General features: G+C 38.3%; 1 protein-coding gene across 1 annotated transcript; it reads left to right on the top strand.

The window, feature by feature from the left end:
- The first annotated feature begins 11,207 nt into the window (after positions 1-11,207).
- On the top strand, positions 11,208-12,367 carry LOC113691061 (vascular-related unknown protein 1). Its single transcript, XM_027209247.2, has 3 exons — positions 11,208-11,666; positions 11,784-11,849; positions 12,010-12,367. The coding sequence occupies exons 1-3, from the start codon at positions 11,355-11,357 to the stop codon at positions 12,154-12,156; spliced, it is 525 nt and encodes a 174-aa protein (XP_027065048.1). The 5' UTR covers positions 11,208-11,354; the 3' UTR covers positions 12,157-12,367.
- Positions 12,368-18,575: the final 6,208 nt, after the last annotated feature.

Below are 18,575 nucleotides of genomic sequence, written 5' to 3' on the forward strand. Positions count from 1 at the left end.
TGCGGAGGGCGATGCTCGACCCCAAGAGGTCGGTACGCCTTAAGACTTCCAAGCGGATGCTCGACCCCAAGAGGTCGGCACGGCCGAGAACTTGGAAGTCGGAAGGTTCAAACGCTCGACCCAGGAGGTCGACGGACGCCTTTAAGTGATGAGTTGGACGCCTTTGCGGAGGGCGATGCTCGACCCCGAGAGGTCGGTACGCCTTAAGACTTCCAAGCGGATGCTCAACCCCAAGAGCTCGGCATGGCCGGGAACTTGGAAGTCTGAAAGTTCGACGCTCGACCCAATAGGTCGGCGTGGATACCTCTAACGTGAAGTGCCCGACCCCAGGAGGTCGGCAAGGGTTAAAACTTTGAAGTGGTGCTCAACCCGGGAGATCGGCACAGGGTCTCAACAATCTGGTTGTCTCTAATGATTTAGTTGTTAGATTAACGGGGGTATGCATTTGGTGCTCGACCCAGGAGGTCGGCGCCTGGCTTTGGTTGTTGCAGTGGGGTGCAGGAAAAAGTTGCAAGGAAATTTCCTTTGAATTTTGTATATGCATTTAAAGCCTATCTATTACAAAGTTTCCAACCTATCTATTACAAAACCTACCGAGCTACAAAAGAAAGACATCCTTGTGCTAGTGACCCGCTTGGAGCAGGAGCTGAAGGTACACCTTAAGCATGCTGAGAGGCGTATGGTGAAGGCTGTTCAGGAGAGCAGCTATGGAGGCCTTGAACCCAGAAGTAGGGGAACCTTCCCATCTCAAATGGACCTTCAAGAGCATTTTCAATTGGGGCATGGTCACATCCTTATAAGAAAATGGAAAGGGTTTCTGGAGTGGTCGCCGCCCTAGGCTATCGGCTCCTTCCCGGGAGCCCTGCCGGAAGCCTCCCCTTCCTCCAGCGAGACCTCCACCAGAGCGGCTCCCACATCCTTCCTGCCCGCCAGCTCCTCCAGGGCATGCCCCTTGCAGTACCCGTCGAAGAGCCAGTCTACCTTCTCCTCGACATTAGGGTTGTACTCCTTGAAAGCAGCCAAATCGAAGCCAGGCAGGCCGAGCTCCTTGACCCTATCTAGGGCTCGCGTGAAGCCGACCTGGAGGATGGGCCCGTTGAGAAGGGCGATGTCTTTGGCGAACTGTTCGGAGGAGATGAACTCCTGAATAGCCTTCTTCCGCTTCCGGCTAACGGTGCCGGAGAGCTCAATGGCATGGTTCTCCCTCAGTTTGGCCACGCCAGCCTTCTCCTGGTCGAGCTCCGACCTAGTGGAGGCGAGTTGGACCTGAGCTGTTTCCAACTCTTTCTCGGCCTTGCCCAGTTTGGCCTTAAGGGAGTCCGCCTCCTTAAGGACCTGGGCAAGCCTCTGCTCCGTCTCTCGATTCTGCTTGCGCATTTTCTCCAAATCGGGAGACAGTTCGGAGAAGCGAATCGCCAGGGCAGCCCCAGCGGCGTTGGCCCGAGGAGGGTAGAAAGCAAGTTAGCACGTCACGCCACCCGAGCAGAACACAGAGGCGCGACTGGCCCAAAGGTTAGAAAACTTACTTGAACCTGAGCGGTGTAATACGCGTCCAGGAGATCGGGGGGGTTGGCCAGTTCCATCCACCTCTTGTCGCGTGGGAGGACCGCGCCCGTGATCAGCTCGCGAGCCAACTCGGAAAACTGGGCTCGATCGTTGATGGAAAGCCCCCAGGACGGACAGAAACTGCGAGGGTCGTGCATGGTGGGGGTTTGGCCCGGCTTCAGGGGGGCTATATGGCGAAAGTGCCACAAACTCGGGGGAGACGACTCCTGAGCATGCTTTTCAGCGGAGCCAACGCCCAGGTGGACTGGCTCCCCTGATGTCAGTGTGAGGGAAGGGGCTGAGCAGGGACCAGCGCGAGCTTCTTCCCGGGTTGGGAGGGCTCATCCGTTCGGCCTCTCTTCTGCCCGGCCGCCTTCTTCTTGTTGTTGGCGGCCTTCTTGGAGGGGGAGGAGGTGTCCAGTGCTTCCTTCTGGGGAGCTGGGCCGCCCCCCGGGGTCGAGGCCGCCCCAGGGGCCTCCTTGGCAGCCTCTGGCTGAGGAGTGGGGGTAGCCTCCTCAGTGGGTGCGCCTAGCAGTTTGGAAAGCCTCCTCACTGTAAAAAACATCGTTGGATCAGCCAAAACAGGACGGTAAGAAAATATACATGTATGCAAATGCAATGAACTACAGGGTCAGGGTCAGCGTTACAGGTGTCGAGGTCGATAGGGGAGGCCACCACCTCGCCAGGGGACCCGGACAACGTCCCCATCAGCCCGGCCGCAGAGATCTGCTTGCTGGAGAACTTGGTGGCAAAGAGTTTCATCTTAGAACTCAACAGCTGGATGAGGGTTTCAGAGTCCAGGTCCTCTGGGTAAGGGTCAGTCTTGACCTCCCCGACCTTTCACACGGTGGCGTCAAAATCGGTGGATTTGACAAAGAAGAAGCCCCCTTTCCAGTTCTTGACGGAAGAGGGGAATTTATAGAACAAGTCCTGGCAGCCCTTGTCCCCCCGACCTGGGTTCCCGGTCCGGCGGGAGAAGTAGTACCACCCAATAAGGGCTGCCTTGAGGATGAAAGCAGCTCGGAAGAGGGAAAGAGAGTAAGGAATGGAGCAGAGTTTGCATTAGATCAGAAATCCTATGATGATCCTGATCGAGTTGGGGTGGATTTGGGTGATCCTGAGCCCCCAATAGCTCAGGATCTCGGCCAGGGCCGAAGGGATCGGTAGGCGGAGCCCCCCGATCAGCTGTTCCTTGTAGACGGCTACAAAACCGAGGGGAGGTCGGCTGGCTCGGTCGTCGGGTCCGGCAGCCCTTGGCTCGAATGTCGGGGGGATAGAGTAGGACTTGACCAGCTCGGCCACCGCCTTGGGCGAGATGGTGACCTCCTGGTGGTCGGGGTAGCCGTAGCTAAATTCGGGATCATCCCCCTCCTTAGGGTCAGGGGTCCCCTCGGAGGAGTACTTATCCTTTCCAGCTCCTCCCTGGGCCCCGCCAGGGGAGTCATGGGGAGACCTGGGGGAAGGGGTGGAGCCGGCCCGTCGCTCGAGGTAGGCATCGAGCACGGCCACCTCCTCCAACTCCCGGGCTGAAGGGGAATGGGCAGAAGGAGAACGGTCGGAAGAAGAACTCATAATGTCTATGGGGTCAAGCAGGTCAGGGTTAGAAGCAGAGGAGGAAGAAGGAGGAGGAGGGGAAGGTGAAGGCGAAGATGAGGACGAGGATGAAAAAGAAATGAAAATTCTGGTGACTCTACGACGGGCCGGACTTTGGGACGCGGTGGAAATAACATCGGAATGACCCGACATAAAAAGCAGGAGGTGGCAGAAGGGGGAAGAGACACTGTGAAGGGAGGGAAAAAGGAAAAGGAATCACAAAGGGACTTACTGATGATCAAGGCAAGGGGAGGAAGGAAGAATCGCCGGAATCTGGGCACGGGAGGCCGGAAGTTGCTGGAAAATGCAAATGCAAAAGGGAAGAGAAAGTGGCAAATGGAGCGGATGGAAATCTGGTGACCCCTATTTATAGGGGAAAAATGGAGGGAAAACGGTTGCTTGAAATCGAACCGTCCCATGTGAACGCATTAATGATGGTACGGGGACCGAAGAGATGCGACAACTGAAAGGACGTGGGCGCGGCTTTTCTGCAAACCGCACTGTACCGGAAGGGCAGAGCAGTGCGCGGCGCTGGCCTCTCACGTGGCAGGGGTAGATTAGGTCTATCTGACAGCCCTACCTAATCTAGGGGGCTAGTGCAGAGGCCCCATCCTGGGCCGGGACACGTGGAAGCCCAGGTGTGACCAAGCTGGGCCTCGACCTCAGGCCCCTGGCAGCTGCCTAGGGCCGCGCCACCACTAGGGCTCCAGAAGGACCTGGGGGCCATCCCGCAGAGGTCGAGGGAAATCCCCCTGAGTGCGGGATATGGACTATTTTGGGCAGGTCCCGGAACGTACGGAGGTCGGACTCGCTCAGCAGGTATGAAAGGTACCTCACACCAAGGGGAGAAGGGTACGCTCACTATTGGCAAGAACGACTCTCAACTGTTTACTCCCGTGAACTTGACTCACCGGAAAACTAACTTGACCGTCGGAGTGCCCTCGGGGACAACCTCGGGACCCCCCTTTGTTAGTTTACTCTTGTTTGTCTCGCAGGTTTGGAACCAGCTCGTCCATCAGCACGCCGAGCTCATCCGATCAGCTCGGTCCGGGGAACCTCAGCGCTTCTTCAGCTCTGAACAATTATACATTTATGTTGACCCCTAGTTACCAAGTCACATTATGCAAGAGAAATCACAAAGAAAGATGAGGTTAATATTCTATTTAATGATTTTTTTAAGATCACTTATTATTTGTCTACCATTGATTTTTGATTGGCAAAGACAATGAACGATGGCATTTACATACGTTGATATATCATTTTCGAGTCTCTAATTTACATTAGCATTCCAGTTTATAACTAATTCTATTATACGTTGCCATATCATTTTCGAGTCTCTAATACTAAAAGTTGAAAAAGAAAAGGTTGTAAGATTGTTTAATGCAGAAGCTGGTAATTCCAATAGGTCACTGATAATGATAAAGCTAAAATTTCGAGTAGAAAATTTTAAATGTTTTTTCGGACAGTTATTTAATTTTTTTGACACTTTTTTCTTTTCCTATGAAATTGCCCCAATTTGAAGAAAAGTGGACCACGAGCAAGAACGGTTGCCGGTTGCTGCAACCGTTCCTAGCGATTTTGTGCATTTTACACATCACGTAACTTTGTTTACACACGACGTAACTTTGTTTACACAACGTGTAACTTTAGAACAAATTTTTGTGGGCCCTATAAACATTATTAAAAACGAGGTACAAGAGATTACTTGGACCGTATAATTTTTTTGGACCAAATCGTGACCATGAACAACTCAAGAGCAGTCCATCTGATGACTGCTCCTGCCCCTCATCCAAGAAAAGTTAGCAGAAAGCAAAACTGGATGTGCACTATCAAAATGCCATAAAGCTGCAATGAAACATCTAAGGAAACCAAAAAAAAAAAAAAAAAGGTTTAAAAAGTGGTGCTAAAGAGAAAAACAACAATTGCCAGTCGGCATTCATGCCAAAGAACAGAAACTTCACTCTTAAATTTTTCTTTCCAATTCTCACTACTGTTGGACATCTCCTCTTTGAGTTAACATAAAAAAACAAACGTTTACATAGAGGACGACAAAATCAGTCAACTCTCTCATATTGGTATATATATATATCCAACTATCACATAAAAATTACGTATAAGGATGAGAAAAAATTACAAGAAAATCACTTTAGATAAATGCATGCAAACAATGTGTTGGCAAAATGAAAAAGATTCATAAGACGTTGAATACCACTAACCAAAATGAGAAAAACAGTAAGCAAAAACTTATTTGAGAAAATTAAATGCTTCAACCATAGTTATTTCACTTATCAAGGACACCACTAGTCAATCGGGTAGACATTACTCGTGCATTAGTCAAAATACTGTATAAGAGAAGGATCCTTTTGAATATTTCTGTTTTTGTATTCTGTACTTTCAAAGTGCCTAGATAATACCACTCAAATCTAATTGAAGAATTTAACAGTTACAAATTTACTGCTTGAATAAGAACTCAAAACTATTTTGGGACCAACTTATTTTTAGCATCAGTAGTTGCTTGGCTAATATCCCTGTTAGTTGAACTAGGTCATCCACTTTATATATGTCTCAATTGGTCCACCTAGTTAGAAATTTTCTAGGGACAAAAATGACGGATTACTTGCAAAGTAGGCTTGGAAAGTTTGTAGTTAAAGATACAGTTATAGCTTTGCATCAACCGAGGGTAGAGGTAAGCTGGCATAGCTGGTGTGCAGGAAACCTTTGTTCCCCAGTTTGCTTTTGGGCTTTTGGCTATTGTGTAGATATAGGCTTAGTACAAATGTTAGATTCAAGAGGAGGATGACTACGGAAGATTTTTTTTTAAAAAAAAAATTTTGAGCTTTGTATCTACAAAGCTAAATCATAATTGCGAGCATTTGTTCTTTCAGTATGGTATGACCTATCAAGTCTAGAAGCAAATTTAGTGTTACAGGGAGCCAGATCCATGGTCGATGGAGTTGTCTTGTTACTGTTTATATTCTATGCATAGTATTTCCAAGGTTCAAGTATGTAAGTTGACACTTGCAGCAAATATATATCATGTGTGGAACTAGAGAAATCAAGTAGTTTTCAATAAGAACCTATGGATTGTTGAAGTTCTTGTGTGTAGAATCATTTCAGATTTTCAGGCAACCATACTAATTAAGTTAGAAGCACGTGAGCATGAGTTGAGACAGTTGGGAGCTTAGCTTGCCATGGCAAAGCAAATTTCTTTAGGCTTTTCCCTTTTTACTAGTTGGTTTCGAGGTCCTCCTTTTGTGTTTGTTTTACCCTGTTTGGGCGTTAGATTTCTAGTGTTATGCTAGACTGCGTATATTTCTTTTGTTATATCAATAAGAATACGTTTATCTAAAGTAGAAAAAGAATGTTTGAGAGGGCGATAGAGAGAATATGTGTCTATATGTGACTGTGTATCTGATAGAAGATAAAAACTGTGCTTGTATCAGAGGATGTGAGTGAGAGATTAGTTTTAATATGTGTTATAGAAAAAAGGGATAATTTCACAAACCTCCCCTGAGGTTTCTCACAATTGCAAAGAGATCCCCTCAGGTTTTAAAGATTATATGTACCTCCCCTACTTTTACTATTTAGTAACAATGTAGGTCTTTGAATTTAGATTTTCTTTCAAAAATCCTAAATTGCCCTTTTGTACAAAATTAAGAAAGAAATTTATAGTATAGTCAATCATTTTCTTTCACACTTTGTATAAATCAACAAGCCAAATTCCTAACAACCATCCAAGTATAAGTTATAAATCAAGTAACCATTCAAAAGATACCAAATTACATATACAGTATCAATACTTGCCACAATAAAAAATACACACACACACACACAAAAACCCCATTGACAACCAATTTTATACCCCCAAATTAAATATCAATACTAAAATACCTTTTCAATATAAACTAAATTGATCTAGAACCACCATTACAACTCTCTTATGGCCTTAAAAATATTAACATCTCAAAAGTAGATAATAAATTCTATCTCCACAATAAGATCATAATAAAAAATTTCTAATCCAATGAAAGAAATCATTATGTAATTATTGATATTTTATAAAAGTTTTTCTTAACAATAAACAAAATATGACAAATTTCACATCTTTGGTTCTTCTTCCTATTTCAATCATCAATTTCATTATTTATTTTTCTATCACTGTGAGTCTCTTCATTTCCTTCTAATTTAACACATGATCTACTCTCTTGTAGATTTTGTAATTTCAATTTGCTAATATTCACAAAACTAAAGATAATAAAAAGAGGTTACATTAACTAGAAAATATACAAGAGATAGAAAAATAGATTTTTTTTTAGATTTTGTAAATTTATTACCTTAAATTTAAAATTGTCTACTAAATGGAGGGTATTATAGGTATTTTACTACATCAAAGAAGGTAAGTATAATTTTTTAAACTTGAGAGGAGCCGAATGAAATTGTCAGAAACCTCAAGGGAGGTTTCTGAAATTATCCCTAGAAAAAATTATATTGTGTGTGAGAGAAAAGATTCTATATGATCATGAGTGTGTGCACGTGTCTCTGTGTGTGTGAGAGAGAGAACGTGTATACGTGTGAAAGTGTGTCCGTTACAGAGAAAATATAAGAGTATATATAAAATAATAAGGATTTGAGTGAATACAAAAGAGTACTAATAGAAAATAGATTAATTTTTCCTACACTTACAGTGTATACACCATCCGTATTGGATGAATGACAACTATGCAAAATTTGAATTTGAAATTTAACTTTTGTACACATATCATGAATCTAATGGTAATAGTATATACACTGTCAGTGTATATAAAATTTACTCATAAAAAATTTAGCAATTCACGTAAATATGTGTCCACATTAAATGGTGCTTAATGTATTTTGACAGAGAAAATTTTGTTATCAAATAGACTTAGTAGGGATAAAAAAAAACGCTTACCTTGATTCATTACAAAAACCTAATAAGTTTGTCAAAAATCCCAAAACGTTGCACTTCTAATTATCATGCGAGTCTTATAGAATTCAAATTTATGATGGAGCCCAACAAAATAACATCAATGCTTGACCATTAATTTCTTAAGTTCTTGTTTGTTTCTTTGATTTTATCTATTCAGTTATTCTAAGCAGGGAAATTAGGCTTAGTGACCTAACCTATTTTGCATTTGAATGAACCAACCAGATAATATGATGTATCCCTCTGCGATTAGCTAAGTCTACATTAGCATACTGCATTTATTTCCTTTTTCTATGCTCGTCTACCACGTTATCTTTTTTATCCCTTAAGCTTTTTCTAAACATTATTACTTATTTGAGTGCAGATGTCTAAGATTCGATGTTCTTCTCTAGAAAGGGTGAAGAATTCGAACTTTATGATTAGTGAACTTGGGAATTGAGAGTTATATCTTAAGGTCAATGCCAATTTGGCCCTACCAAAGAAGGTTCAATTCTCAATTTGGCCCTTCAAAGTGTTTATATGGGGTCCTTCCATCCAACTTCAATTATATCCCTAACATTTGACTACTCAGTAAAAGATCTAATAGAGAATCTAGCAAATATATTGGTTTTTTCATAATATTTCCACTTTTTTTGCCTTTTTCATTTTTACTTTTTTTTAATCCTAAGAAGAATAACAGCCACCATTGCGGCTGTTGGTATACAGGCTGGCAATGACCTTGTGGCACTGGTGATGATTTATAACCAAAAAAAAAACTCCTAAATTTGATTTTTTTTTCAAGTAAAATATAATTCTAGCCAAAAAAAAAAAAAAAAACTGCATTGACATAAGGTCAAAACGACAAACCAAAATGGAGCATCCGGAACACATTGGTTAAGCGTTTTGTAATAACACAAAACTGGTAAAAAGAAAGTGGCTGCTGCTGTTGTTGTTCTTTGTAGGGAAGAACAAGAAAAGGTGAAAAAATATTAAACAGTGAAAATTTTGTGGAAATAAAAATTATAGAAGGAAAGATAGGTTTGTTTGCTTGGGAGTCAGTTATGTTGCTAAAATGTGCTGAGAGGAGTGACTTTACTAATTTGCAGTCGCTGTTTTATGCCATTGATGAGCATTTACTAGCTCGATTGGTGTGAAAATTAGCTTATTTGTTTCCTCATCAACCCTCTAGGTAACAGTTCAGTTTTTGCAATTGTTTCCTCTTTTTTCCCACTTTTTTGTGTTCTTTTCTTATTCAATAAGATACCAATTTTACGTTAAAAATCTAATAATAATAGTAGTAGTAGTACCCCATTGTATGATTCAACATGCACTAGCTCCCTTGTTAAGTAGTTCTTTTGCTTTTTTCTTTTTTTTTTTCAATAGAAGAAGGTATTCTAGTTTAGCCAGACTAATTCATCTCTTGACTTGCAGAGCCCTGCCCAAGAATGCATGTACTAGCTCTCTTGTTGAGTAATCAAATTTTAGAACTTTGGTTGAATTGAATGGAAGCACTAGATTGGAAATCTTTTCCGGTTTGGAGGACCAAATCGAGATTTTTAACTACTTTGGATGGCCAAACTAGCATTAACAACTAGGGGTGGGCAGGGTCGGGTACCCACCATGTGTACTATTAGGCTGATTCAACCCGTACCTTGTGGGTCAACTATTTTTTGATCCCTATTCACCCTGCATTTCGGTGACTGCCTAGTTATCAGATACCCACTGAGATATGATTGGATCAACGAGTACCCGTCTCGCTCCACTTATCATTTAATTTTTTTAAAAAATGATTTATACTAATTTAATTTTGTATTTTATATATTCATCTAAAATTTAATAAATATTTTTTCTCAAACAAAGTCTCCCACCAAGAAATAAACATGCGAAGAGAATACAAGAAAATGAAAAATTATAAAAATTCAAAATCAATAAAAATTTGAAATAAGTAGCACTTGTTTTAATTATATATTCCAAATTAATTAAACTTTTTTTTTAAAAAAAACATAAGATCATGACCTCTACATATGAATCTTGTAAATAAACTATAGTCTTCCATATTTGTAATGCAATTTATTCAATAAAATTACTTATTTAACTCTAAAAATATTATGTTATAGTATGCATATAAAAATAAAAAATATATATGCAAGGCATGTTAGATACCCGTGGATTTTTAATTAGGTGATCTTAACCCACCCCACAACCAAGTAGGTACCCGACCCTTTTTTGACCCCATCAAATAATACAGATCAGATATCCTAATTTTCAAATTGAATATGGCGACTTTTCAGGTTAGCTAGTACTTTTGCCACCCCTATTAACAACTAATTTTAATTTGCCTATTGTATTTTCATGTTTTCCATATCAGTGTCCTGTTTCACAAGGATGTTTTAAACTGCTATCCAAATATTCAGCTCAATAACCACCAACTAGTTGGATCAAGTACTGTTTATTCCATAACCTGCTCCCCAAACAGGAAATTAAATGAAAATGAAACAGAAGAAACTTACGCATGCCATAAAATGAATCTGTTGGTTGTTCCTTTCATTGGCCCCAAGACAATAAGAGGAAACTATTCAATATCGTGAAGAACATGGTTGCACAAGCTGTGGCAACCAATTTGGTTACCTTGTTCAACTTCCAAGCCTAACTGAAGAAATTTTGTGGCCACAAAATTGACATCATTTACTTTTGCTAGGTTTTTTTTATTTTTCTGAAGAACTTTTGCTAGTAGTTTCAAGCTTCTAGTCTCTTTCAATACTGGAATGAATCGATTATATAATAACTAAAACAGAATCCGCATACTTGAATAAAAAAAATAATGGTTGCATAAAATAGAGAAAAGATGAGTCACAGAACCATAATGAGATGGATCCTACATTCAGTGCAACTTCTGTTTTTACTACAAACGTCAAACCCCATAGACATTTAGCCTCAATTTTCTCTTCCTTTTTGCACGTTCTTTCATTTTCCCCTTAAATTTTCTTGTTGAAACTGCTGATCCTTAACTAAATAAATTCTTTTCCCCTAAACCAAGATTCCACATCATGGGCTCCATTTTTCTCCCTTGCTGACATCAACCTTTTTGGCATTTTCTATTCACTCTAATGTTTATTAAACTATATATAAAGGTAGCAACCTTACATAATGATTCGACACCACATTGATCAAAGGCCAGCAATTGCAACAGCTGATCAAACTACAAAGTCTTTAACCACCTCCAAACAAATACCATCCACATACATATTTTTCTTCATATATCTTTTCTCTTAGATTCAAGAAAGGTCCTATCATGAGTTCTTCTATCAACAAATTTATAGGTTCTCGAGGAACAGCACAATCTACAGCTGAGGAATCTGGATGGACTCAATATTTTGACGATTTTTCATCAGATCAGAAGGAACATGATAGCTCATCATATTCAAATGGTAGCCCTTCTTTGGTTTCTGATGCAGCTTCTCCCAACAAAAAGGAAAGCGGTCCATGTTCTGCATTTTCTGACCAGCAGGTCCCCAGGAGATTGAATGTCAAGAAACAAAGAACCAAGAAATATTCTTGTGATGATCTGGAAGACACTGCTTCTTCACCTGTCAATAGCCCCAAGGTCTGACAACAAGAATTCAGCACTTCTTCTTTTTTTCCCTTAAAGTTATTTTTCTTCTCATCATTCTATTTAAGCAAAGTTTTATGTTTTAAGATCATATGTAATGATGAATATTAGGTTAGTAGTTTGAAGCCGATGGATTCGACTTACAGAAAAACAGATGAAAGTATCGGCAATTTTCTGGTAAGAATGATCGATGCAAACTACAATCAAAATAATTCCTTTTGCCTTTTCTCAACTCTTTGAAAACTTTTGCAACAAATCTATTTAAAGCGAGAAAATCTTACATACCATATCAAAAAAATTTTCTTTTATTTTCTTTTTTCTGTTGATAATTCTCCAGGGAAAGGAATCCAGACCAGTTGCTTTACATCAATCAGATGAAAGAAGCAGCATAAACTTTGATGGAAAGAATAATGGCTATGTGGAGTTGAAGAAGAAAGGGCTTTGCCTGATGCCATTCTCCATGGTTCTCCACTACCTGGGCTAGCTGACAAGTATTAGCTGACGTTATGTGATTAAGCATCATTAAACTATTATATGTATAGTGGAATTACTGGTAATCTTGTTCATATATATCCACACAATCTGCCATCTTATGTTGGCATAAATTTGAGTACACAAATTTTAGTGGTTGTATTTTTTTTTTTTTTTTGTATGGATTATTGATTGAGAATGAAGGAAAGGAATTAGCGACAAAAGCGTTTTAAGAGTTTAATTCGTCACTACATATCTTAAGCAGTGACAGCTAGCTGAAAATTGTTTAGGATTTTAAATACTCTATTAAGCTTTCTTGTGGATAATTGACAGATGAACCGCCAGACTTTCTTTTGTTCTTCCTTTACCTTGAGTAGAGGTTTGGGAACCACTAGGCTTAATGTGGCCAATAATGACTCAAAGCCTTCTATCATTTTCACATTAAAAAAGCTTAATTTGCAAGAAATTATGCCTTTACATCATCCACAGTCGCTGATGGAAGTCCTTATAATGGTGCAAACTGCAAAACTGATGATTTGAGGGCATTAGAATGTAATAGTAGCTTTTGATGACTGGCTTATGTTAACCGTCACTCCAGATAGTTATTTCAATCTCATTTTATCTAGAAAAAGGTCTAACTTGACATGATGATAGAGGAAAACTAGAAATCCACTTATATGGTTGGTTTTTTGAATACTTTTAGGGAAATTCTTTTTTAGTACGTGTCTTTGTGAATGTGATAGAGAGATAAAATGGTGATTGAAAATATATTTGAAAATTTTAAACTAGACGTGTTTCTGAAAATTATCCCCTTGAAAAATGGATGTGTGTGTCTTTGTGCGGTAAGAAGTTGAAAAACTAACACTACTTTTAGAAGAAAATTGAAGAATGTTAGGATCAATATGTATTTTTAAAAATGGGAGAAAGATAGAGCAAAAAGAAACAAATAAGGAGGACACCATCTAGAAACATGTATAAGGTCCTAAAGAGAGAGATAATATTGGTATAGGGAGGTCCATCATTTGACAAGTAGTGCTAATAACATTAGTACCAAGGACTTTCTATTGGCTAATTCATCATATTCAATTGTCACATCACCTAACTAGAATTGTTAGAAAAGGAACAGTTGATCAAATGCAACGCTTCAGTTCTGGTCTCTAACCAAATTAGCAAAAACTATTAAGTTGTGGGCTAAAACCATGGGCGAGGACACACCAACAGAATTTTTACATGAAGCCATTAGCAATTTTGTTCCAATAAATGGAAGTTTTACCACTGACAAACACTGCTAGTTTTATAAAAACCTTTAGGTTATATGCTCAAAATGTTTAACACACAAATAAAAATGTTTCCCTGGTTTTAGGTATGGTGATTCTATATCTGGCAGAATTTGGATGCATATATCACATTTCCCACCAAACAAGAAACTGAAGAATAATATAAAGAATATGGTGATGAATGTGTCAACTACTTCATACAATTTTTTAAATGGGATTGGAAGCCAAATATTCTTCCACAGAATCCAAAAGGATACAATTTCCTAGTAAAATACATAGTAAATAATGGAACTATTAATTATTAGTTTGACAATCATTAATCAAAATATTCAAAGGTACGGCAAATTCAAGACCCCTCCATGTGCAAAAACGTTACGGCAGGTAAAGTCCACAACTGTCCTAGCATATACTCTTTTGGTTGACTTTCCGTTAATTTCTTCTAGATAAAACTCATAAATCTCTCAATCTATAAATCTTCGAAATAAACGAAGTAACAAAGATGATGACGATGATAATGATGATTAAATTAAAATGCGACAGGCAAGTGGCAAGAAAGACAGAACATTGGCCAATAGCTGAACTAATTAAGAATTGATGTTTGAGCCATTTTAACATACATTATGCGTAATAGTGAAGAGTTACATTTAGTTTTCATGATTATTTTGACGCTTTAAATCGTTAATTTTCTTGAAAGCATATTTAAATGCATCAATGAGAAATAAAATCTTGAAACCTGATAGTTGAAAACACGTCTTTGTGTCTCTGTTTAACTTGATAGTTGAAAAGGTAGAGAGAAAGGTGCTTGGTAAATAATAAATGTGTGATTTGAATTTCTTTAAAGGCATAGCTCTAAATATTAGGGGTGGGCAAAAAAACCCGCCGATCCGAAAATCCGATGAACCCGATCCGATCCGATCCGAAAAATAGGATACCCGATCCGATTTTTCTTAGCGGGGCAGATGAGGGTCGGGTACCCGAAAAATCGGGTACGGATACGGATCAGAAAAATAAAAACCCGCGGGTACCCGACCCGCAGGGTATATTTTATAAATATTAAAAAAGTAGGGATCATTTTATAATTTTGTAATTTTTAATTCTAAGTGCAAGTGAAGTGGCTCGCAGCCTCATATTCTAATCCTATATGATCTACTCTTCTCATTTTTTTTGAAGAAAACGAATATTCTCGGTGAAACATGAACAAAATGAAAAAAAAATTTGTGAAACTCTGTTATAAAAATTGTTCATCCCTTTCATCTTTTTTATTTTTATTCTACCTCCATCGATCTTTCCTGCAAATCTTGCATCAATTCAATCAAAGATTTTTGTTTGGAGTTTCAATTTTCTGTTAGCTAGATAATTAAAATATTTGTGTCATTCATTTGCAATTATATCTCTTTAATTTGTCTCTTTTATTTAGAGTAAGAAATTTATTTTTCTTTTTCATCACCTTAATACCATAAGGTCTATTCCAAAGATGTAAAGAAGTTGGGGAAGATTTTTAACATTATTTTGGTTATATTTTTTTCAAAAATAATTAGTTCTATTCAATTCTTTTCCGAACTTGATTTCACAATTGACTTATTTGAGACGCGATCTTGTACCATATTATCCTTGGGGAAGTTACCAAATACTTATTATCCTTGTGTTTGTTGTGTTGTAAAAGTATGAAATGTGTGAAAATGGTGATGTACTCAAAATTATTATGAAACTTCGTTTTGTCTATTAGATATTCTAATATGTACTAAATTTATGAGATCGATTTGATTATTGGATGAAATGTGTGAGAATGGTGATGTATGGACTTTAATTACAATATCTCTATCAATATTAATTGGAAAAACATGTTTTTTTTTATTGAAAAACATGTTGATATTAAGTAAAAAATAAATTTTTTTTATTGAAAAATAGTTTTTTTTAGGGGCGGGTACCCTATGACCCGCCCCTTTTTTTCGGGTACCCGCTATTCGGATACCCGAAAATATTAGGAGCGGGTTAGGGTCGCAAAATGGCTGATCCGATATATTAGGGTCGGGTCAGCCAAATCATGTTAGGGGCAGGTACCCGACCCGTGCCCACCCCTACTAAATATATGTGAGCAAAAATAAAATTTTCAAGTTTTTCTTCACATTTTCTTGAACAAAAAAGTTTGACGTATTTTCTTTAAGTTCTTAAACGCTTGCATAAAGTTTCCATGAATTAGACATATAAACAAAGACATGAAAATTGCTCTTATTTTGATAGGCCAACGAAATGAATGATTGTAGCACTCATCTCCAAACCAGGACCCTTATAGGATTATGGAAATGAAGGATGGGGTAATTAATACCCTAACAACATGGTTTTGATAATATGAGCGCATAAATCCTTGGATTGAGTCCGTTAAGTCCAAGTCCAAGGTCAGTTTCATGATGAATGATCTGATACGAAAGGAAATGACCGCACTCCATGTACATCTGTGCATTTAAGTCAGAAAGACAGTCATGACATGAGAATTTTCATTTGTCCAATTAGAGATTAAAGTTAAACCACCCCTCCTAGGTTGGATAATGATCAGCATGTGAGCCAAAAAAGGTTGTTTTTTAATCATTCAATTTGACCAAAATAATTCAACTTAGTGGTCCGTGACATAGTAATTAACCAGAATCTGATCATTGAGAATTGAAATTGGGTGGTAAATTAAAGGGTTAGCAAACATATGCAGCATAAAGTAGTCACTAATGTCATAGTTGGGTCGGACCCAAAAGATAAACTTGCCTCTTAAGGTTGGATAATCACGAACATTTGAACCCAAGATATTCTTTTCTGTTCGAAATGATTGAAATTGATAATAAATTGAACTTTATCGGTCAGTAATATGGTTAACAAGCTTTAATAAGGTAACATGGAGTTCTGGACTTTTGGGTGGTAGATAAATGGTCTGGCTCATACGATAGGCTGTTGAAATGATACAGAAACCAATAGGCTAGAGCTAAACTCTATGGCTTACACGTCAATAATACCAAACATTCAATGTGCATGATAAGACCTTTAATCAATGATTTACGATAATCGAAGTATATAGACAAAATAAAGCTAATGATTAAAGTATCTTATTGGATTGTACATGCCAACTTGGATGGAGAAGCCCTAAAAAACACTAGAAAAGCACAATTAATCTCCTACTATATATCTCTTGTAAGGGGAACGAAAGGGAAAAATTACATGTTTCATCCCTTATGTTTGGCAAAAATATTCTTTTCATCACTCACTTTTAAAACAAAGTAAATTCGTCCCTTACATTTAAAATTTGAATCTATTACATCTCTGAACCCAACTTTCAATTTGAATCAAACCATCCAATAACTCAATAATAAATTTGGGGATATAATTGATAGATCACTCGATCAACTCCATTACATTCACATGATATTTATTAAACCGAAAAAGAAAAACAATTAAAAGTTATAACATAAAAGACCATTCTTTGTTTTGGAATAGTAAGGTTTTTTTTTTTGATAAATCTTTTCATGCACCGTTAGTATATACACTTGCAAGTCTAGATGCATATCATACATACAAAGTTTGGTGTTTAAATTTGCATTGAAATGATATGTCAAGTATCTAGACCTATCAGTGTATATAATAACAATGTAGGAAAGATTATTTCTTCTTTTTTATGTCATAATTTTTTATTTTTCCTTTTTGGGTTCATTAAATTTCACGTGAATATGAAGTTGAATTATGATCACTTGTCGCGAGTGTCAAAGATTAATTACTAAAAACCCAAACATGTAGTAGTGGGAGTCCAGGTCGAACCTGAAATCATTTGACCTAAATTACCTCGAACGTCGGTAGTAATTCACAGATTCTCTGGTTTCTAGGATAGAATAAAAAAACCCACTTAAATTAGGAGTCATTTGTCCAGAGCATATCGAGTCTTACGTCGGGTTGTAAGACGGGCACCCATCATAGCTAGACTGTTAATTTGATTGAATTCAACGTCAAGCTCAAATGGGTCTTCTGTTTGGCCCCCATCGATCCTATCACCTATCAGCTACTGACCACTAGGCCTGTCAATGGGTCAGGTCCGGGCCGAAATAATGAATTCCGGACCCGGACCCAGATCCGGCATACCAAATTAGATCCGGATTCGACCCGTTTACCCGACGGGTCTTCTACTCTATGTTTCGGATCCGGATCCAACGGGTCTCGGATCCGGGTCCGGGTCTATCCGAAAAAAATTATGAAAATTTACAATTTCTAATAAAAATGAGAAAAAAATAAATTTGTACACTAATTTCTAACTAATACAAAAAAAAACAAAATAAGAAAATAAATCAAATTGACTTTACTCAAATACATCACCCTAATCAAATTATATTGATAAATATACATATTTTAAATTATTAATCCATTTATATCCGGATCCGGGTCTAATACGGGTCGGAATACTATATTCCGTATCCAACCTATTTTTTTGTTTGACAAAACGGATCCGGATCCGAGTAACGGAATTAAATCCCTACCCATACCCGCAATAATTTCACGGATCCGAGCCGGGTCCGGGTCTAGACCCGGACCGTTGACAGGCCTACTGACCACTTGAGGTCACATTTTCCTATTAATTAATCTCTTTTTGCTTTATTTTTACCACAAATGCCTTTAACACTATCCAACCATAAAACCACAACTAAATAGCACTTTTAAAGATAAAACATGCATAAAATCATAGTGATAGAAGAGCATAAAAATATATCAAACGTGACACATCAAGTTAATCAAGTGATCTACTAATTATATCTTTGAAATTTAAAATTGGATTGTTGGGTACTTAGATTCAGATTGAAAGTTGATTTTAGGGACGAATTTGCTTCAGTTTTTAAATGCCAAAAATGAATTTTCTTCATTTTAAATATAAGTGACTCAAAGAATATTTTTATAAAATGTGAGGGATGAAACTGATCATTTTTCTGAATATATCATGTTATCTCTCGGATAGACTTGAATTTTTTTTTTATTCGACAGGCCAAAAAATTTTTAGTTCAAGAAAAACCCCAAACTTTACAAACTGAAAGATAGATTTGAAACTTTTAAAGAATATAATTAGAACAACATTGTTTTGTAAAACCTAATAGATTTAGACCATTGAAGAGATAAACATTTCTTTCTTGCGAAC

This window comes from Coffea arabica, chromosome 5c, assembly GCF_036785885.1.
Source record: "Coffea arabica cultivar ET-39 chromosome 5c, Coffea Arabica ET-39 HiFi, whole genome shotgun sequence".
NCBI lineage: Eukaryota > Viridiplantae > Streptophyta > Magnoliopsida > Gentianales > Rubiaceae > Coffea > Coffea arabica.